General features: G+C 42.2%; 1 protein-coding gene across 2 annotated transcripts in view; it reads right to left on the bottom strand.

The window, feature by feature from the left end:
• The window catches only part of SNX11 (sorting nexin 11), a 61,042-nt gene extending 38,303 nt beyond the window's left edge, over nucleotides 1-22,739 (bottom strand). Inside the window, exons 1-5 of one of the 2 annotated variants that reach the window (XM_040435601.1) lie at nucleotides 22,601-22,732; nucleotides 20,718-20,761; nucleotides 13,040-13,126; nucleotides 3,890-3,990; nucleotides 660-758 (exon numbers count right to left, since the gene is read on the bottom strand). In XM_040435601.1, the coding sequence (XP_040291535.1) occupies nucleotides 660-758; nucleotides 3,890-3,990; nucleotides 13,040-13,126; nucleotides 20,718-20,744 (314 nt within the window). In that variant the 5' untranslated portion in view covers nucleotides 20,745-20,761; nucleotides 22,601-22,732. Of the gene's footprint in view, nucleotides 1-659; nucleotides 759-3,889; nucleotides 3,991-13,039; nucleotides 13,127-20,717; nucleotides 20,762-22,600 lie in introns of both variants that reach the window. The other variant, XM_040435602.1, reaches the window with a different exon arrangement.
• Between the last annotated feature and the right edge of the window lie 31 nt (nucleotides 22,740-22,770).

The raw sequence follows: 22,770 nt of genomic DNA, 5'->3' as shown, positions 1-22,770 counted from the left end.
GCACATGTTCTATTTTTTTGCAGAACGGACATCCGTTTTTTGTTTTTTTTGCGGACCCATTGAAATAAATGGTTCCGCATAGGGTACGCAAAAAATACACAAAAAGAAAATACGTTTGTGTGCATGAGCCCTTAATCATGTTTTGTGACATGTTTGAAAGATCTGAAAAACAACACAACACAATTTGCTCCTGCATTGACCTATTTTTGGGCAAACAATAATGGTGTAACGGCCATGAGGTGGTGCAAGTGGGTGTAGTGTGAATGGCAAATATACATGCATTAGGCTACTTTCACATCTTCGGTGTGTATTGCCAGAATTGTCCGGATGCAACCGGAATGCCCACCAGCCCCATAAAGTACAATGGGGTCCGGGCGGAGATCTGTCCGCATTCCACCAAAAATGCAGTCTGCGGTTTGTGTCCAGCTGATTCCCGGCATGCTATGCTGGAACAGGCGGCCAGATCGCAGTGCTGTAGATGTGAAAGCGGCCTTATACTGTATGCCATTTTGTTAAATTTAGCACAGCATGGGTCAAATTGCATATTTCATTTATCCTTTGTGAAGTTTTGTTCTTAGGACACCAGTGAAAAACACACCCCATGCGGGCACCAGAAAATCTAACCCCTCACTGGGGTACATTGCTACCTTAATACTTACTGTTCCAAAAACTGCTGAAGTCCCTGTCGCCTCTGCTCAATGAACTCATCAGTGCAGCCGATGTGAAAGGGAAGTTTTCCTGGTAACGCTGGTACCGGCCTGGTGGACAATATAAGCATCACTATCCAGAGAATATTAACTCAGAGCCGAGTTCAGTCTGTCACATTCTCCACCAAACGCCTCACGGTGTACACTGTTCAGTGCAGGTGTACAGTGTTGCTCATGACAACCAATTACAGTGCAGCTTTTATTTTTCACAACTGTTTAAGAAATGAAAGCGAAGTTCTGATTGGTTGCTCTAGGCAACAATGATGGTTTTCTGTTAGTTTTGATAATAACAATATGGGAGATCCAGGAAAACTGATGCAAATTGTTTGAATTTTATGCTGACATTGGGTACAATATACAGCATATTTGGAAAGTCTTTAGACTCTTTTTTTCACATTTTATGTTACAACCTTGTGCTAAAATTAAAAATGTAATATAAATAAAAAAGTCACAAATTATGGAGCAGGGCATATGTACATAATTTGAGAGTTTTTAAACTCCTCTCCATGTTTCTGAAGTGGCGAGAAAATAGGCAGAGCTTTACAGGGGGGCACGGTGCTTAGCACAGCCTACCAGATTTACTATAACTTGCGCCAGAAACTTACAAAAATTATAGCTAAAGTACACGCAGCCCCAAGCTGGTGTAAACTTCAGATTCTGGCTCATGGCAGAGCAGAGATGCACCTAATTTATTAATTATTTATCTGCCTCTTAAAAATTAAGCATATATTACTCCAGCGCAGGGAAACTCAAAACTGGGGTATGTGAACGCAAGTCTTCATAAATGTCACTCAATGTTTGAAATCTTTGCTAGTTAATTGAAAAGGAAAAACTAAAATCTTGCATTGACAATAAGTATCCACACCCTTTACTCAGTACTTAGTTGAAGCACCTTTGGCAGTGATTACAGCCTCCAGTCTTCTTGGGTATGATGACACAAGGTTTGCACACCTGCATTTGGGGATTTTCTGCCATTCTTCTCTGCAGATCCTCTCAAGCTCTGTCAAGTTGGATGGGGACCGTTGCTGGCCAGCCATTTTCAGGTCTCTCCAGAGATGTGAGGACTCTGGCTGGGCCACTCAAGGACATTCAGAGTTGTCCCTAAGCTGCTCCAGTATTGTCTTGGCTGTGTGCTTGAGGTCATTGTCTTGTTGGAAGGTGAACCTTCGGCCCAGTCTGAGGTTCAGAGCTATCTAAAGCAGGTTTTCATTAAGAATAGCTCTGTCCTTTGCTCCATTGAGCTTTCCCTTAACCCTGACCAGTCTCCCTGTCCCAGCTGCTAAAAAACACCCGACAGCATAATGTGCTGTAGGGAAGGTATTGGACAGTGCCCGGTGTCCTCCGAACATGGCGCTTAGAACTGACGCCAAAAAGTTCAATCTTGGTTTCATCAGACAAGAGAAACTTGTTTCTCAAGTCAGAGTTCTTTAAGTGCTTTTTTATGCAAACTTTCATGTGTCTCTTACTGAGGAAACGCTTCTTTTTGGCCACTCTGCCATAAAGCCCAAATTGGTGAAGTGCTGCAGTGATGGTTGACCGTCTGGAAGATTCTCCCATCTGAATAAAGGATTGAAGCTCAGTCAGAGTGTCTTACCAAGACCCTTTTCCCCAGATTACTTAGTTTGGTGGGGTGGCCAACTCTAGTAAGGTTGCTTCTTCCATTTAAGAAATATGGAGACCACTGTGCTCTTGAACTTTCTGCTGCAGAAATGTTTTCATACCATTCTCCAAATCTGTGCCTCCACACAATTCTGTCTCCGAGCTCTACAGGCAGTTCTTCCCTCCGCTTGGTTTTGCTCTGATATGCATTGTCAAGTGTGAGGCCTTATATACACTCACCTAAAGAATTATAAGGAACACCTGTTCTATTTCTCATTAATGCAATTATCTAGTCAACCAATCACATGGCAGTTGCTTCAATGCATTTAGGGGTGTGGTCCTGGTCAAGACAATCTCCTGAACTCCAAACTGAATGTCAGAATGGGAAAGAAAGGTGATTTAAGCAGTTTTGAGCGTGGCATGGTTGTTGGTGCCAGACGGGCCGGTCTGAGTATTTCACAATCTGCTCAGTTACTGGGATTTTCATGCACAACCATTTCTAGGGTTTACAAAGAATGGTGTGAAAAGGGAAAAACATCCAGTATGTGGCAGTCCTGTGGGCAAAAATGCCTTGTGGATGCTAGAGGTCAGAGGAGAATGGGCCGACTGATTCAAGCTAATAGAAGAGCAACGTTGACTGAAATAACCACTCGTTACAACCGAGGTATGCAGCAAAGCATTTGTGAAGCCACAACACGCACAACCTTGAGGCGGATGGGCTACAACAGCAGAAGACCCCACCGGGTACCACTCATCTCCACTACAAATAGGAAAAAGAGGCTACAATTTGCACGAGCTCACCAAAATTGGACTGTTGAAGACTGGAAAAATTTTGCCTGGACTGATGAGTCTCGATTTCTGTTGAGACATTCAAATGGTAGAGTCCGAATTTGGCGTAAACAGAATGAGAACATGTATCCATCCTCTGATGGCTACTTCCAGCAGGATAATGCACCATGTCACAAAGCTCAAATCATTTCAAATTGGTTTCTTGAACATGACAATGAGTTTACTGTACTAAAATGGCCCCCACAGTCACCAGATCTCAACCCAATAGAGCATCTTTGGGATGTGGTGGAACGGGAGCTTCGTGCACTGGATGTGCATCCCTCAAATCTCCATCAACTGCAAGATGCTTTCCTATCAATATGGGCCAACATTTCTAAAGAATGCTATCAGCACCTTGTTGAATCAATGCCACGTAGAATTAAGGCAGTTCTGAAGGCAAAAGGGGGTCCAACACCGTATTAGTATGGTGTTCCTAATAATTCTTTAGGTGAGTGTAGACAGGGGTGAGTCTTTCCAAATCATGTCTATTTAAATTAATTTACCACTACCAAGATGTAGAAACATCTCAAAGATGACCAAGAGAAATGGCATAACAAAGGGTCTAAATACTTATCTTTTTAATAAATTTGCAAACATTTCTAAAATTCTGTTTTGTTGTCATTATGAGTGCAGATTGATGGGGAAATATTCTTTATTTTGGAACAAGGCTGCAATATGAAAAAAGTGAAAGGGTCTGAAGACTTTCCGAATGCATTGTATGAAAACAAGGATTAGAAAGTTTCCATGCAACTCACACTAATCCGGCATATTTCTGAAGCTGTTTTCTCAGAAAGGCAAACTCCCGGTAACGTCTCCTGACACAAGATGTCTTAGCAGTGAACGCTTTGCTGTTTGTCTACAAAACATCATAAAATCAATGGACAGTTGTTATACAGGCAGCTCTGATGTCTCCTCTTCATAACAGATCATGCAGCTGCTGCCATAGCCTATTATAGACCATCGTGGCTGCAGACAGTGATACAACCAGCAGGCAGATAATTGGCCGAGCACGGTGAGGTATGGCGTGCCTCTGTTCTTCATTAATACATGATGGAAATTTACAACCATTCAATACTTTCTGTTCAACATGATACATGCTATAATGCAACTGTAATATACAGTGACTAGATACAGTGCAGGTAGTGAGTGGTGCTAAATTCTGCATTCCCTGGCTGTTTAAATGAATAGAGACAGAGATGCTATATGACCCTAACAAGAATGAGGAAGGGCTTGAGGAGACTATGTGTTGTTCCCTTGCTGGAGTTCTTTAATGTTCCAGCATTACAGACTGAATAACATGGCTGTTAACCGGAGAATTAGGGGATTATAAAATTCAGACTAAACTATTTCTCCATTATATACACAATTTATACTTAGCAGATATTTCCTTATCTTGTAGTCTTACAGCCAGAGACACCTGCAATTTTATGGTGGTTTAAATAAGCTGAAGCAAAGAACTAAAGGGATAGGGGCTTACAAGCTGTTCCATGGAGGTCTGACAGCCAATCCTTAGAATGTTCAGTCCATTCATTCGCTATGGGACGGCTGGAGATTGGCTATTTCTGGAGGTCCCATAAAAAAATGAATGGAGTGGAAGGGTGCATGTTCTCAAGATTGGTGGGGGTTCTGGTAGTTGAGCTCCTGTGGATAGGGGATAACTCAAAGTTGCCACCACCTCTTTAAGGGGTTATTTGTCAGATAAAAGGAGTATTAAAAATGGGTCAGGATGGTGTTAAAAAAAAAAGTAATACAGGACTTTTTTAGACACGCAATTGAGAACTCATGTTTACCTCCTTAAAGAAATGGATATTTTTTTTTTTTAAACTGACCACACACAGATGGTGTAGTTGTGCTGTCCATTTTTATTCCGCTCTCGCCCATTCACTTGAGCAGGCGAATCCTGCATGAAAATCAGACCTAAATGGTGCATGCTCCGATTTTATCTGCACAGACCGGGCACATATTAATCAGCCCATTGACTATAACAAGTCAGTTTTCTGTCTATTCTACACCCAGACTTTACAGATCGCCGACTGCCAGGCCCCGCTGGTCTCTACTTCATTGTTCATCTCAATACATAGGAAGTGACCACTCACGAAATCACTGTTTTAGGCAGGTCACCTCTGTGGCCAATGACTCTCTTTGTGATCAGTTCCTTTGTCGAGATGGAGCAGGGCAGGAGTGGCAGAGGACTGATGGCAATAGTTCAAGATATGTAGTCAGTATCAGATGGGCAGAGGTCTGACTCACAGCACAGCTGATCTGCTGTCTTGCTTTAGCTCTGGCACTGGAACTACACATCTACATCCACTGTGTACTGGCCAGAGCTGGTACTCTGCTGCCATTCAAGTGATAGGAGAGCGAGACTGTGTTACTGTAATTGCACTTGCTCAGTATCTCCACTGAGAAGCAGAGAAGACGTTGCAGCTTCAGAAGCAGTTGGCTCACCACAACAGGATCCCTTTGCATATCTGAAGCAAGACTGAGCTTGTGTGTCCACCTTGACAAAGAATGGCTGTTCTAAAGAAACAGCAGGTGGTGCTAACATGTTTTTAAAAGGTAAGGGTGACAGTTTATGTAATAAATCCCCTATCTTCTAAATGTAATTCTACTTTCCATCCTGAGAGAAAAACTGACTAGGAATGTATCACTACATACAGTGCTTCCAAAAAGTATTCATACCCCTTGAACTTTTCCACATTTTTTATGTGTTACACCCACAAACTTGTATTTTTTAGGGATTTTATGTGATAGACCAACACAAAGTAGCAAGTATGTGCAAAGTGAAAAAAAAATAATGATGATACATGGTTTTCAAAATGTTTAATAAATAAAATTCTGGAAAGTAAAGCGAGCATTAGTATTCATCCCCCAAGTCAATACTGAATAATACCCCTCTCTGCAATTACAGCCTCAAAGTCTTTTGGGTTATGTCTCTACCAGCTTTGCACATCTAGAGGCTTGAATTGTTGCCCATTCTTTGAAAAATAGCTTAAGATCAGTCAGATTTGATGAGAGCGTCTGTGAACAGCAATTTTCAAGTCTTGCCACAAATTTTCAATTGACTGAGCCATTCCAGAGTTTCAGTGGAAATACCACTGTATGTTTAGGGTCATTGCTGGAAGGTGAAAATCCACCCCAGTCAAGTCTTTTACAGCCTCTACCAGTTTTTCCTCCAGGATTGCCCTTTATTTAGCTCCATTCATCTTCCTATCAACTCTGGCCAGCTTCCCTGTCCCTGATGAAGAAAAGCATCCCCACAGCATGATGCTGCCGTCACCACCATGTTTCAGGGTGGGGTAGGTGTGTGCGGTCTTAGTTTTCCACCACACATAGAGATTTAAATTTAGGCCAAAAGTTCAACTTTAGTCTCATCTAACCAGAGCACCTCTTTCCTGTTGTGTCCCCTAAATGGCTTGTGGCAAACTGCAAACTGAACTTCATATGGCTTGCTTTCCAAAAATGGCTGTATTTGCCACTCTTCCATAAAGGCCAGATTAGCGGTGTGGACGTACATGTCTTGGTAGGTTTGCAGTTGTGCCACACTACTTCCATTTTTTGAAGACGGATTGAACAGTGCTCCACAAGATGTTCAGAGCTTGGGATACTTTTTTTTTTTATAACCTAGCCCTACTTTAGACTTCTCCCCAACTTTATCCATGACCTGTCTTGTGTGTTCCTTAGATTTCATAATGCTGTTTGATCACTAATATTCACTAACAAACTTCTGAGGCCTTCACAGAACAGTTGTAGAACTGAGAATACATTACACAGACCACACTTTTCAGAATTTTTATTTATTAAAAACTTTGAAAGCCATGTATCATTTTCTTTTCACTTCACACATACTTTGTGTCGGTCTATGACAGGGATGGACAACCTGCGGATCTCCAGCTGTTGCAAAACTACAACTCCCAGCATGCAAAGACTGCCTACAGCAGTGCATGGTGGGAATTGTAGTTTTACAACAGCTGGAGAGCCGCAGGTTAGCCATCCCTGGTCTATGACATAAAATCCCAATAAAATACAGTTAAGTTTGTGTGTGCAACGTGAAAAAAATGTGGAAAAGTTCAAGGGGCATGAACACCTTTTGAAGGCACTGTACCATTCAGGGTTCATGGAAAACTGGATGGCAACTCCTAAAGAGGCTGTAATTGTGGCCATAATGGATGCCGACCAGATTTTGCACAACGATATACAGTGCTATCACACAAAATATGTGGCCTAAAGTATAGATCTAGTGGAGTAATTCTTCAGATCATCGCTTTCATTCGTGAAACTGCCTCAGAAAATAAGTGTTGGATGCTGCAATATGATTAGTAGCTATAAGCAACTACTCCACTTTTTGTCTGCACTAGTGTTCTTGCCTGAAGCTCAATGTGTTTGCATGCTAAGAGAATACAAAGCCATAATGGTCAGTCAGCTGGGAATAATAGAGGCCCCTCGAGAAGTATGCAGCTCCAAGGCCTCCGGTGGGGAGTACTAAGTACACACAATACCAGCAAGGCACTGAAGCCTATAGAAAACCCTGTGATTGTGTTTCTGGCTCACAGCATTTGTATGGTCCTGTTTGTGAGACCAGTGCAGGGAGATTTGTTATAAACAATACAATCCATAGAGGTGACTGTAAAATGTGAAGCATGGAGAGATTATTGCTGTTATCTACATTTGGGCCTCATTATCTGAATACCTATTATTTCCTTTATAGGGAGGGAGTCCTCTGCAGGATGTTAGTAATGTTCACTCTAGTGTAACTATCCTACAGGAGTGGAAAATGTTATTTACAGACTGAATAGGTAAAAAAATAAAATCATCTTGTATGATACACATTAAAAAGAGCCTTTTCCCCTAAAGCAAAACATTTGCCTGATTTTTTTCCGTTAAAGGGGTTCTTGGCGAGCAGGAAGATAGAAGGGAGACAGTATGCACGCGCCGTCCCTTCATACAGTTGATCGGTGGCCTATCCTGAGGATAGGTCATCAATATTAAAAGCCCGGAGAACCCCTTTAAAGGGCATCTGCCAGCAGAATCCACCCTATCATACCAGCTCTAATGCCTCGTAGGGCTGATGAAGCTGATTAAAACCAATCCTATCTTACCGCAATGCATTGCAGCATTTAGTTGAAATCAGTGTTTTTAATAATATGCAAATTAAGGTCACATGCACTGCGGGCAGGCCCTAGCCACTTGGTGCACCTTAGCTCCTCAGCAAAGACACACCCCTTCCTATTTGACAGGGACAGGCATCTGATTTATCCCACCTGGTCCTGTAATCCCACACCTGCGCGCTGTTCAGTTCATTGTCTGGACCCACTGCAAAGTAGACTACTGCGCATGCACTGTAGATGAAGTAAACCACGTCGGTACAGGATTACAGAGACAGGCGAGGAGACAAGTCAGATGCATAGCCCTCTCAATCAAGTGGAGTATCTTGTGAGGCAGAGAGGAGGTGCTAGGTACAGTCTTGACTTAAGTCCTAATTTGCATATTGCTTTACACTGAATTCTTCTAAATACTTTAACGCAGTGGGGGGAAAAAAGATTAAAAATAAATAAAAATCTGATTCCTCGGTGGTTGATACTTTTTAATAGCCACCGAAAAGATGATGCCAAAATTGCAAGCTCTCAAGGCTATTTGGGCCTCTTCCTCAGGCATTTTTTAAGACAGTATCTGAAGATTCACATATTTATACACCAAAGTACATAGGAATAGTGAGGTAGATGAGACAAGTGATGTTAAGCAGATCAATGACTGGAGGAGTAAACAGTTGTAGCAATTATCAATAAGGATCATAAGGAGCGCAAACGTTTTCTACAGCTATCCAGTCCATGAATGCAATGAACCCAAGAGGTCTGAGGGGCACATTTCTTAAAGGAAATGTGTCACCAAAATCTTTTTCTGCCAGTTATAACCAGATAGTAACACATATCCTTTTTTACTAATTGGTTTTAATTTTCTGATTGTAGATGTTTTTATTTATTCTATTTCCTGAACATGATTATGGGGGTGGCCATCTTGCTTGAGCTGTTCTTAACAGCATTTAGGAGAGCATTAAAAGGTATCAAAGACTGAGGAATCTCAAATTATTTTTTTTAGCTTCTATTTATTGGCTAACATGATACAAATATATTTTTTTACTTTAACAAAATATGGGAAGAAAGGGATGGTTTTAATTACTGTAGTTAGGCCAGACCTAGCAGGCATTATTCCTGGTTTGAGAGGGCCCAGCCCGCCGACAGATGCCCTTTAACTGGGTTGTCCAGGATTTGAAAACACAGATGCTTTCTTTAAAAAAATAGCGGCACCTCTGTTCGTGGGCTGTGTGTGGTACTGTAGCTCAGATCCAATGAAGTGAATAACTAACTATTTAGACTCCATATATCCTCATCTGAATAACCCTGGTATGTCTGCATTCAGCATTACTGTTCCACCCAGCTTTCCCCAGGTATAACTACACTGAACAAAAATATAAACGCAACACTTTCGGTTTTGCTCCCTTTTTGCATGAGCTGAACTCAAAGATCTGAAACATTTTCTACATACACAAAAGACCCATTACTCTCAAATATTGTTCACAAATCTGTCTAAATCTGTGTTAGTGAGCACTTCTCCTTTGCCGAGATAATCCATCCCACCTCACAGGTGTGGCATATCAAGGTGCTGATTAGAAAGCATGAATATTGCACAGGTGTGCCTTAGACTGCCCACAATAAAAGACCACTCTGAAATGTGCAGTTTGATCACACAGCAAAATGACACAGATGTCGCAATGTTTGAGGAAGCGTGCAATTGGCATGCACGAGCTAATGCCCGTGCAATGAATGTTCATTTCTCTACCATAAGCAGTCTCCAAAGGCGTTTCAGAGAATTTGGCAGTACATCCAACCGGCCTCACAACCACAGACCATGTGTAATCACACCAGCCCAGGACCTCCACATCCAGCGTGTTCACCTCCATGATCGTCTGAGACCAGCCACCCGGACAGCTGCAGCAACAATCGGTTTGCATAATCAAAGAATTTCTGCACAAACTGTCAGAAACTGTCTCAGGGAAGCTCATCTGCATGCTCGTCGTCCTCATCGGGGTCTGGACCTGACTGCAGTTCGTTGTCGTAACAGACTTGAGTGGGCAAATGTTTACAATCAATGGCGTCTGGCATGTAGGCGTTCTGTTCCCAGATGAGTCACGGTTTTCACTGTTCAGGGCAGATGGCAGATAGCATGTGTGGCGTCGTGTGGGTGATCTGTGTGGTGACGTCAATGTTGTGGATCAAGTGGCCCATGGTGGCGGTGGGGTTATGGTAAGGGCAGGAGTATGTTATGGACAATGAACACAGGTGCATTTTATTGATGGCATTTTGAATGCACAGAGATACCGTGACGAGCTCCGGAGGCCCATTGTTGTGCCATTCATCCACGGCCATCACTTCATGTTGCAGCATGATAATGCACGGCCCCATATTGCAAGGATCTGTACACAATTCCTGGAAGCTGAAAACATCCCAGTTCTTGCATGGCCAGCATACTCACCGGACATGTCACCCATTGAGCATGTTGGAATGCTCTGGATCGGCGTATACGTCAGCGTGTTCCAGTTCCTGCCAATATTCTGCAACTTCGCACAGCTATTGAAGAGGAGTGGACAAACATTCCACAGGCCACAATCAACAAACTGATCAATTCTATGCGACGGAGATGTGTGGCACTGCGTGAGGCAAATGGTGGCCACACCAGATACTGACAGATTTGTGAACAATATTTGAGAGTAATGGGTCTTTTGTGTATGTAGAAAATGTTTCAGATCTTTGAGTTCAGCTCATGCAAAATGGGAACAAAACCTAAAGTGTTGCTTTTATATTTTTGTTCAGTGTATGTAGACTCTATATATCCTCCTCTGAATAACCCTGGTATGTCTGCATTCAGCATTACTGCTCCACCCAGCTTTCCCCAGGTATAACTATGTAGACTCCATATATCCTCCTCTGAATAACCCTGGTACGTCTGTATTCAGCATTTCTATTTTCCTGCTGTGTTTATAATCTACTTGTATACAATGACAATTTCAGCCTGTTTCTGACTTTCTTTTGATTATTCCCCAATTATGGTAGATGTGGCTCACTCCCCTCTCGTTCACATCTGATTGAACTCTTAAAGGCCCCTTTACATTGCACAACTTAGCAGACGATTATCAGGAAGAAAGCCTTCCTTCCTGGCAATCGCCTGCTCGTCAGTACCTGAACAATCATCTGGCAATCGAATCTTTTATGCAGTCACAAAAATCATTGTTTGCCAGTGGCAGGTCATGCCATCCAATAACTTTCTGCTGCCGGCAAATAGTGATTTTGCATGGGGATGAGCTATGGCATTAGTGATTGCTCCTCTCAATACTGTGGAGAAGTTTGCTACATGTAATAGCAGTGGTCTCCTTCACTGACAAGCAGGCGATTGTCAGCCACATCTGCCAGTGTAATACAGCCCTTACTCCCACCTACTAATGCTTTTTCTGCTTCTCCTTATTGCTGGATATATGTCTCCAAATCCTGGCCCTAAGCAAATACCCACTATCATATCTTCCTCCCACTATTTCCCTGGCCCCTGTTTCCGCTGTCCCTCTTGTAGGAGCACTATATAATGATCACTCTGTCTGCAATAAACTATCCTACATTCATGACCTTTTCATCTCTCATAAAAAATGTCTTTCCTGGGTTTAACAGAAACATGGCTAACAACCTCTGACACTACCTCCCCTGCTGCACGTCCCTGCAGATAACATGGTGGAGGAGGTGGACTTCTCCTTACTGACATCTGCTCTCCACTTCTACCCTCCATTCATTTGAAGTACACTCGGTCTGCATCTACTATCCCTCCGACCTGCAGTCATCTACTACCCTCCAGGCCCGGCCACCATGTTTTTTTGACCACTTTAACACCTGGGTCCTACACATCTCTCAACTAGACTACTGTAACATCCTCTGTGGCCTCCCATCTAGCACCCTTAGACCCCTCCAATCTATCCTCAACTCGGCTGCCGGACTAATCCAAGCCCCGAGTTACAACTCTGTCTCTTCTCTCTGTCAATCCCTTCACTGGACCCTCATTGCCCAAAGAATCCAGTATAAAACACTAACTATTACATAAAAGGCTGTCCACAACAGGTGCCCTCCATACATCTGTGACCTGATCTCCCAGTACCTTCTCACATGTAAACTACAATCCTCAAGATCTCCTCCTCTAATCTTCTCTTATCTGCTCTTCCCACAATCGCCTCCAAGATTTCTCCTGTGCATCCCCAAAACTCTGGAACTCTCAACCCCAACATATAAGACTCTGAAACCTGAAAACCTACCTCTTCAGACAAGCCTACAACCTATAGTAACCCTGCTGCCTCTATACTGCCATATGACCAGCTTTACCCTCACCTACTGTGTCCTTCCCCCATCCCTTCTAGATTGTTAGCCCTCGCTAGCAGGATCCTCTCTCCTTCTGGACCAGTTTGTAACTCGCCTTGTTCATGCTTATTGTACTTGTTTTGCTTTATGTATGTGCAACTCCTTTAATATGTACATCGGCATGGAATGAATGATGCTATAAAAATAAAAAGAATGGAGCTGAGCTGCAATACAACATGCATCTCGTGGATGGGTGTGGCACTCTTGATGGATAAAAACTAAATTTTTCTAATCCTGGACATTCCCGAGTAAATTAAAGACTGACTTCACCTCTTCTGTCAGTGTATTAAAAATTCTATTTATCGGTTATTTCTAAGAAAGCTGTGTGACCCACCAACATGGCCACCAAGAGGACGTATTCCAGCATAATTAGACAGAAATGTTATTCAGTAAAGCTGGTTCTGCATATAGCCCTCCCTCTTCTCAATCTCCACTCCAACATAAAAAAGGACTTACATGAAGGAATATTTTATAATCCACATAAGAGGTCCATGATCCCTCGTTCTGCAGTCTGGGGTCCTGTACACGAATAGTGATAAACTCCTGGACCACAAATAAACGGGTAAATGAGCATTACAGAATAACATACAAATATCAATGTGCCATTATGAAGACCTTTACAAAGGACACCAGACTCCTAATACAGCAGTGTACAGCAAGCCACACGTAGATGACAGTCTTCTGAGGTGACCATGCCCATCGGACCATGTAAGGGGTGACATCCAGCACTTCTAGGGATCCAAACACTCAGGATTTCCCAAACTCTAAACATGGTCAGTCATCAGCCACCAAAAGGTTCTGCAACCCTTTCTACTAGATCCAGATCTGCAGTTTCATGCATTATGTGGAAAGTTTTGCTATATGGCTGCTACCGTATTAATATGGATATATAAGGCTGTGCAACATAAGTGTTATATAGGTGCAGGAAGTGTATTAAAAGTATAATGTTTTTAGAGACTATTCTGTGTCTGAATTCTCATCTGTGAACTTGTATGTACATAGTAATGGTAAATATCTACATAGAGCCCTGCCATGACCTTTTTTCTCAGTGATGTCACCACATGACTCCTTGGTCTAGTGGCACAGCTATTCCTGTACAGTGAGGGCTCTGTTTACTTTTCCTTCTCTGTAAATATCTCACTGCAAATAGCAGGAAGTATAAAATAAGGATGAGGGAAGGAGTGCCCAGGGAACATGCTTGTATAACGTGAAATAAACTTAGGGGACCAAAGGTGAAGTATTAAGAGATATCAATCTCTGAGATACTTACAGGCCAGCTGAACTTTGGAGTAACAGATTTTACATGCAAATTCTGAAGCAATTTTTTTTTTAGCTGCGGATAAACTTCACTGCATATATTATATACATGAGAGTTCATGTTTTCTTTTTCAAAGGGGCTTTCCCAGAATATGATACTGATGGCCTACCCTTAGCTAAATAAAGGGTCTGTAGCTCTCCGACAAGTGACATGTTAACTACTTTTTAGTCCTGTATGATGAGGAAAAAAAATAGAACATGTCCTATTATAGGATAGTACTGTTCTATTAGGGGCCAGCTGTTCCATTCCGCAAAATATGGAATGCACACGGACGTCATTCGAATTTTTTTGCGGATCTGTGTTTTGAGGACCGCAAAATACATACGGTCGTGTGCATGAGCCCTTACTGTGAAGATTTAAGTTGAAGATGAAATGATCTCCAAAAGGCATAAAGTTAAAGATGAATTCACTTTTCAACATTTTAAAGGGTTTCTACCACCACATTTTGACCTAATTAGCTGTCTGACACTAGCGATCTGCTAGTGTCTGCTGTACCTAACCATGCTATTGTAATACCTTTCTCTGCAGCGGTTACCCTAAAAAACGAACTTTTATTGCTATGCAAATGAGCCTCTAGGTGCTATGGGGGCGTCTTTTCAGCACCTAGAGGCTCCGTCTACTCACCATGTCTGCCGCCCAGCTCGTCCCTCCAGCCCGCCCATCTCCTCTAGATTGACGGCCTCCATCGCGGCCAAATTCTCGCGCCTGCGCCGTGTGCGTCTGTATTCGGTGCAGGCGCAGTGACTGTCAGACCGCTCCCTGCGCCGGCATCTCCACTGCGCCTGCTTGAGGCCGGGAGTCGTCTGTTCCTGGGAGCACTCTGACGTCATCGGAGCAGGCGCAGTGGAGATGCCGGCGCAGGGAGCGATCCGACAGTCACTGCGCCTGCGCAGAATACAGACGCACACGGCGCAGTTGCGAGAATTCGGCCGCGATGGAGGCCGTCAATCTAGAGGAGATGGGTGGGCTGGAGGGACGAGCTGGGCGGCAGACATGGTGAGTAGACGGAGCCTCTAGGTGCTGAAAAGACGCCCCCATAGCACCTAGAACCTGCATAGCAATAAAATTTCGTTTTTTAGGGTAACCGCTGCAGAGAAAGGTATTACAATAGCATGGTTAGGTACAGCAGACACTAGCAGATCGCTAGTGTCAGACAGCTAATTAGGTCAAAATGTGGTAGTAGAAACCCTTTAAAGAGGACCTTTCACTAGAATAAAAAATCTAAACTAACTATACAGACATGGAGAGCGGTGCCCAGGGATCTCCCTGCACTTACTATTATCCCTGGGCACCGCTCCGTTCGCCGGTATAGCCTCCGGTATCTTCATATGTTAGGCTCCACCCAGTGGAATCTGCCGGGGTCTCCTTCTCCCAGGCTGTAGCGCTGGCCAATCGCAGCGCTCAGCTCATAGCCTGAGAGTTATTTTTTTTCTCTCAGGCTATGAGCTGAGCGCTGCGATTGGCCAGCGCTACAGCATGGGAGAAGGAGACGCCGGCAGATTCCACTGGGTGGAGCCTAACATATGAAGATACCGGAGGCTATACCGGGCGAACGGAGCGACGCCCAGGGATAATAGTAAGTGCAGGGAGATCCCTGGGCGCCGCTCTCCATGTCTGTATAGTTAATTTAGATTTTTTTGTTCTAGTGAAAGGTCCTCTTTAAGCAATATAATTACATAGTTAATACAGTTGAAAAAAGACATATGTCCATCAATTTCAACCAAGGGATAGGTGGGGATGCGAATCCCAAAAGGAATTGAGATTCAGATTTCTACACGTTTTCATAAGCATTAATATTTTTTACTTTTAAGAATTCATCTAAACCCTTTTTTAAACTGTCCCCTGTTCCTGCTGTGACCATGTCCTGAGGAAGTCTATTCCACAGATTCACAATTCTTACAGTAAAGAAGCTTTGACGCTTTCGGAGACTGAACTTTTTCCTCTCTAGTCGGAGGCAGCGCCCCCTTGTCTTTTGAGCGCATTTTACATGGAACAGCTTTTCACCGTATTTTTTGTATGGCCCATTTATATATTTGTATAGGTTAATCATGTCCCCCCTTAGACGTCTCTTCTCAAGACTAAATAAATTCAATTCTTTTCATCTTTCTTCAAAGCTAAGACCCTCCACGCCCCCTATCAGTTTAGTCGCTCTCCTCTGTACTTTCTCCAGCTGCAGTGCGTCATTTCTATGTACTGGTGCCCAGAACTACATATTCCAGATGAGGCCGGACCAGCGCTTTGTAAAGTGGTAATATTACATCCCTGCCCCACGAGTCCATGCCTCATTTAATGCATGACAATATCCTGGTGGCCTTAGAAGCAGCTGATTGACATTGTATGCTGTAATTTAATCTACCATCCACAAGGACACCCAAATCCTTCTCTATAAGTGACTCTCCCAGTGCTACATCACCTAGGACATATGATGCACGGAGATTATTACTACCAAAATGCATAACTTTACATTTGTCCCCATTGAACCTCATTTGCCAAGTTGATGCCCAATCACTCAATTGCACCTTCATTTTGTATCCTGGGTTCCATTTTACTTGCTGGTTTATTTTAGGTCAGAATTGAGAATTGCTGAGCCGTGTGTATTTGAGACAAACAAAGTTAATTGCTTGTTAGTTCTCAGAACTATGTGTGCCTGATGTTCTGGGAGTGCAACTGGTACTAGATACTTTTTTTTAAGGATGAATAACTGAAGGATAAGATAAGTTTTTTTGTAATTAAATATGCTTGACTTGCAAGCATCAAAAAGAATGTATTGTTATTATTAATCATGTGATGGTTACGTAAAATGACGATATCTGTGTTTGGCTTGAGTTCTAGAAAAAGGGTATAAATATTTTGTATCCGCCCAATAAAGATGAGAGAGATCATTCAGATACAACCTTGAGCCTGTGTCATTTATCTCTTCCGAGTATACTCGTACTTTTATCTGATTTGGACCCCAGCAGATCATAGAAGTAGGGGTTTTGCCCTAACACTGTACAGTACTACACAGCTTAGTATCATCTGCAAAAATAGATATGGTGCCGTTAATCCCCTCCTCAATATCATTAATAAATACATTAAATAATAGAGGGCCTAGCACTGAACCTTGGGGTACACCACTTATAACCTGGGACCATTCTGAATAGGAATCATTGACCACCACTCTCTGGACACGGTCCTTCAGCCAGTTTTCAATCCAATTACAAACTATACTTTCCAAGCCTATAGACCTTACTTTACCTATTAAGTGTCTATAAGGGACAGTATCAAAAGCCTTTGAAAAATCCAGAAACACTACATCCACAGACGCCCCTCTGTCCAAGCTACTACTTACCTCCTCATAAAAACAAATCAGGTTAGTCTGACAACTTATGTCCTTGGTAAACCCATGCTGGTTATCACTTATAATATTATTTATAGTCACATATTCCTGTATATAGTCCCTTAAGAGTCCTTCAAACATTTTTCCCACAACAGAAATCAAATATCATTATATTATTTTAGTTATGTACAATTCTAGAGTGAAAAAGGAAAGAAGTACCTTGCAAAAGTATGGGAACCCAAGGAGATTTGAGCTCAGATAACTTTGACTGAGGTCTCAGACCTTAAATAGCCTGTTAAGGTTAAAGAGGACCTTTCACCGATCCTGACATTGTGAACTAAGTATCATGACATATACAGCGGCGCCCAGGGATCTCACTGCACTTACTATTATCCCTGGGCGCCGCTCCGTTCTCCTGTTATGTCCTCCGGTATGTTCGGGGACTTGGTTATAGTAGGCGGAGTCTGCCCTTGTTCTGCTGGGCGTCTCCTTCTCCTAGGCTGTAGCGCTGGCTAATCGCAGAGCAGAGCTCACAGCCTGGGTGAAAAAAAACTCCCAGGCTGTGAGCTCTGTGCTGCGATTGGCCAGCGCTACAGCCTAGAAGAAGGAGACGCCCAGCAGAACAAGGGCAGACTCCGCCTACTATAACCAAGTCCCCAAACATACCGGAGGACATAACGGGAGAACGGAGCGGCGCCCAGGGATAATAGTAAGTGCAGTGAGATCCCTGGGCGCCGCTGTATATGTCATGATACTTAGTTCACAATGTCAGGATCGGTGAAAGGTCCTCTTTAAGGCTTGTTCACAATCATCGTTAGGAAAGTCCAGGTGATGCAAATTACCAAGCATTATAAGTACCCAGACTCCTCTAACCTTGTCCCAAAAACCAACAGCCATGGGTTCTGCTAAGCAGCTGCCTAACACTCTGAAAATGAAAATGGTTGAGGCTCACAAAGCAGGAGAAGGCTATAAGAAGATAGCAATACCTTTTCAGGTTGCCATTTCCTCAGTTCGAAATGTGATTAAGAAATGGCAGTTAACAGGAACAGTGGAGGTCAAGAGAAGGTCTGGAAGACCAAGAATAATTTCAGAGACCGCTGATCGTAGGATTGCTAGAAAGGCAAATCTGCTCGGGAGTTGTAGTACATTGTTCACCAACACCTGCACAAATAAGGCCTTCCTGGAAGAGTCATGAGAAGAAAACCTCTCCTGCATTTTCACCACAAAATTCAAAGTCAGAAGTTAGCAAAAGAACTAATCTAATCTAAACAAGCCTGATGCAATTTTGGAAACAAGTCTTTATGGACTGAGGTTAAAATAGAACTCTTTAGCCACAATGAGCAAAAGTATGTTTAGAGAAAAAAGGGCACAGAAATTAATTAACACCTCTCCAACCATTAAAGAGGCTCTGTCACCATGATCAACCCTATTAAACCATGCTGATTAAAACAATACCTTTATTTTGCATGTTAAATAGCTGATGAGATAACGGATTTTTTATTCATATGCAAATGAGAAGTTTGAGCACCAGGAAGCAAGGCTGAATCCTTTGAGCACTGCTTTGTAACACCCCCTGTGCTCTGCATACTCCCCCTCCCCTTGGTTAGCAGGGCTAGACATGCTGAGGGCAGAGCTGTGTGCTAGCATCTACATATAATGCACTCTATGTACTATAGCTTCACCACACTGAGATCTGCTCAGAAAGCTAATCTACATATCACTGCTGTATTCACAGACACAATGTATGATTATAAAGACACTATTAATATGTGTTAGGTTATAAGTATAGAAAAAAACATGCATCTTATGTAGCTTTGTTGTAAGTGTACATTCTTTTAATGTAGAGATTCCAGGTTTGAATCTTAGGAGAGACTTCAAGGATTTTTTTCTTCAGATATATTTTTTTTCTTTCATTTTTAACCCATAATAAAAGGCTTTAACCTTATCCTTATTGAGAATAATGTTTTTAGCTAATAAATATTGCTGATTTCTTTATAATCATATATTGTGCCTGTGAATAAGTTTAAGTTTCGAAGCATAAAAAACCCACTATTCTCAATATAGTAAGGCCTTTTATTGTTGTTATATGATTATATACTATTAATTATATTATAGCCTTTTAATATGGGTTAAATGAGAGAGAAAAAAATAACAGAAAAAAATGGGAGTGTTACAATGCAGGGTTCAAAGAATTCAGCCCCACCTCCTAGTGCTCAAACGTGTTAATTTGCATATGAATAAAAACACTGATATCTCTGCAGCTGTTTAGCATACAGACAAAAGACAGGTACTGTTTTAATCAGCAAGATGAGCCCTACCAAGCAGTATTTTTGGTTTAAAAGGGCTGATCCTGATGACACATTCTCTTTAAGCATGGGGGTGGATCAATCATGCTTTGGGGTTATTTTGCAGCCAATGGCATGGGGAACATTTCACGGGTAGAGGGAATAATGGATTAAATGAAAATCCAGCAAATTCTGGAAGCAAGCATAACACAAACGGTAAAAAGCTGAAGATGAGGGCTTCTAAAAATGGATAATTATCCTAAACACACCTCAAAATCCACTACAGACCACCTCAAAAGGAACAAGCAGAAGGTTTTACCATGGCCCTCACAGTCCCCTGATCTGAACATCATTGAAAATCTGTGGATAGACCTCGAAAGAGCAGTGGATGCAAGACGGCCCAGTAATCTCACAGAACTGGAAGACTTTTGCAAGGAAGAATAGATTAACATCCCCAAAACAAGAAGTGAAAAACTCTTGGCTGGCTACAAAAAGCGTTTACAAGCCGTGATACTTTCCAGAGGGGGTGCTACATGGTACTAACCATGCAGGATGCCCAAATTTTTGCTTCAGCCCCTTTTCTTTTTCTGTTATTTTGAAAATGTAAAAGATAAAAGTAAAAAATAGATTTTCATTAAAATACAAAGGGAATGTGTCCTCTTTAAATTTTTGTCTTTTGGGGATCAGTTCATCTTCAACTTCCTTAACTGTTCACAGAAACAGTATTTTCGACCAGGGGTGTCCAAACTTTTGCATGCCACTGTAAATCTTTATTTGGCTAAGGGTTAATTTACACGACCGTATTTTCTGTGAAAATCCAATCTACTTTTTTTTTTTTTTTGCGGATCGGATGCAGACTCACTTTAAATTTGTGTTTTCTGCATCCATATTTCCATTCCCTGGCCCTGCAAAAAAAAACTAAACAAAAGAACATGTCCTATTCTTGTCCATTTTGCGCACCAGAATAAACATTTCTAACAAAGGGCGGAATGTAATGATCCCAAAATGCGGAACGCACATGGCCGGTATCTGTTTTGCGGATCTGCAATTTGCAGACCGTAAAATTGATAGTCGTGTGCATAAGCTCTAATTGTAATTATTTTTCAGAAAGTTAATATGGCCACCATTATAGTTCCTACAAATAACCCGCATTCACTGTGCCCCAGAAGAAATTTTCTTTTCCTTGCCCACTTTATATAACCCCTGTCTTACCTCCTCATCTAGGTTATTCTGATACATCCTAGAGAAGTTTTCATCTGTAATAACAATAGAGTCAAAATAACAATTAAAACATAATGTACCTTAATATGTCACTGATATTTCACCACCTAATAATACCACCTCTCCTCTATATCGCCTCCTAAGGGCTCATGCACACAAATGTATTTTCTTTCCGTGCCCGTTCCTGTTTTTTTGCGGACCCATTCATTTCAATGGGTCCACAAAAAAACGGAAGTTACTCCGTCTGCATTCCGTTTCCGTATGTCCGTATTTCCGTTCCGCAAAAAATTTTAACATTTCCTATTATTGTCTGCATTACGGACAAGGATAGTACTGTTCTATTAGGGGCCAGCTGTTCCGTTCGTCAAAATACGGAATGCACACGGACATCATCCGTATTTTTTGTGGACCGCAAAATACATATGGCCGTGTGCATGAGGCCTAATACTGCGCCTCCTCTATATAATTGATATATCTCCTCCTAATACCGCACCTCCTCCATATCACTGATGTATCACCTCCTAATAATCACTGATATATCACCTCCTAATACCGCACATCCTCCATATCACCTCCTAATACCGCACATCCTCCATATCACCTCCTAATACCGCAGCTCCTCCATATCACTGATATATCACCTCCTAATACCGCACCTCCTAATAATCACTGATATATCACCTCCTAATACCGCACCTCCTAATAATCACTGATATATCACCTCCTAATACCGCACCTCCTAATAATCACTGATATATCACCTCCTAATACCGCACATCCTCCATAATCACTGATAATATCACGTCCTAATACCGCACATCCTCCCTATCACTGATATATCACCTCCTAATACCGCACATCCTCCATATCACTGATATATCACGTCCTAATACCGCACATCCTCCATATCACTGATATATCACCTCCTAATACCGCACCTCCTAATAATCACTGATATATCACCTCCTAATACCGCACCTCCTAATAATCACTGATATATCACCTCCTAATACCGCACCTCCTAATAATCACTGATATATCACCTCCTAATACCGCACATCCTCCATAATCACTGATAATATCACGTCCTAATACCGCTCATCCTCCATATCACTGATATATCACCTCCTAATACTGCACCTCCTCATAATCACTGATATATCACCTCCTAATACCGCACCTCCTAATAATCACTGATATATCACCTCCTAATACCGCACCTCCTAATAATCACTGATATATCACCTCCTAATACCGCACCTCCTAATAATCACTGATATATCACCTCCTAATACCGCACATCCTCCATAATCACTGATAATATCACGTCCTAATACCGCTCATCCTCCATATCACTGATATATCACCTCCTAATACTGCACCTCCTCATAATCACTGATATATCACCTCCTAATACCGCACCTCCTAATAATCACTGATATATCACCTCCTAATACCGCACCTCCTAATAATCACTGATATATCACCTCCTAATACCGCACCTCCTAATAATCACTGATATATCACCTCCTAATACCGCACCTCCTAATAATCACTGATATATCACCTCCTAATAATCACTGATATATCACCTCCTAATACTGCACATCCTCCATATCACTGATATATCCCCTCCTAATACCGCAAGTCCTCCATATCACTGATATATCCCCCTCCTAATACCGCACCTCCTCCATATCACTGATATATCCCCTCCTAATACCGCAAGTCCTCCATATCACTGATATATCCCCTCCTAATACCGCACCTCCTCTATATAACTGATATATCTCCTCCATATGGACATCACCTCTATACAAACACCACGTTCCTGTGCTCACTCCTCACAATAGTACAAATAGAAAACATCTTACACGACAATAGCACTGCAGAGCTCTTCTCTCAGCTGTTTCTTCCACCGATCACTTCCGGGTCACAGGCTGAGGATCCTGGGAAACGTAGTTTCCAGCCTAGCAACCTTTGCTTCTATTTATTAATATTCTCATTATAACAAGGTGTCGTCTTCTCCATTCTTTTCATCATA

Source organism: Bufo bufo, chromosome 6 (assembly GCF_905171765.1).
Source record: "Bufo bufo chromosome 6, aBufBuf1.1, whole genome shotgun sequence".
Lineage (NCBI taxonomy): Eukaryota > Metazoa > Chordata > Amphibia > Anura > Bufonidae > Bufo > Bufo bufo.
Note: the sequence above shows the minus strand (reverse complement) of the source record. Positions and strands in the feature narration are given on the sequence as shown.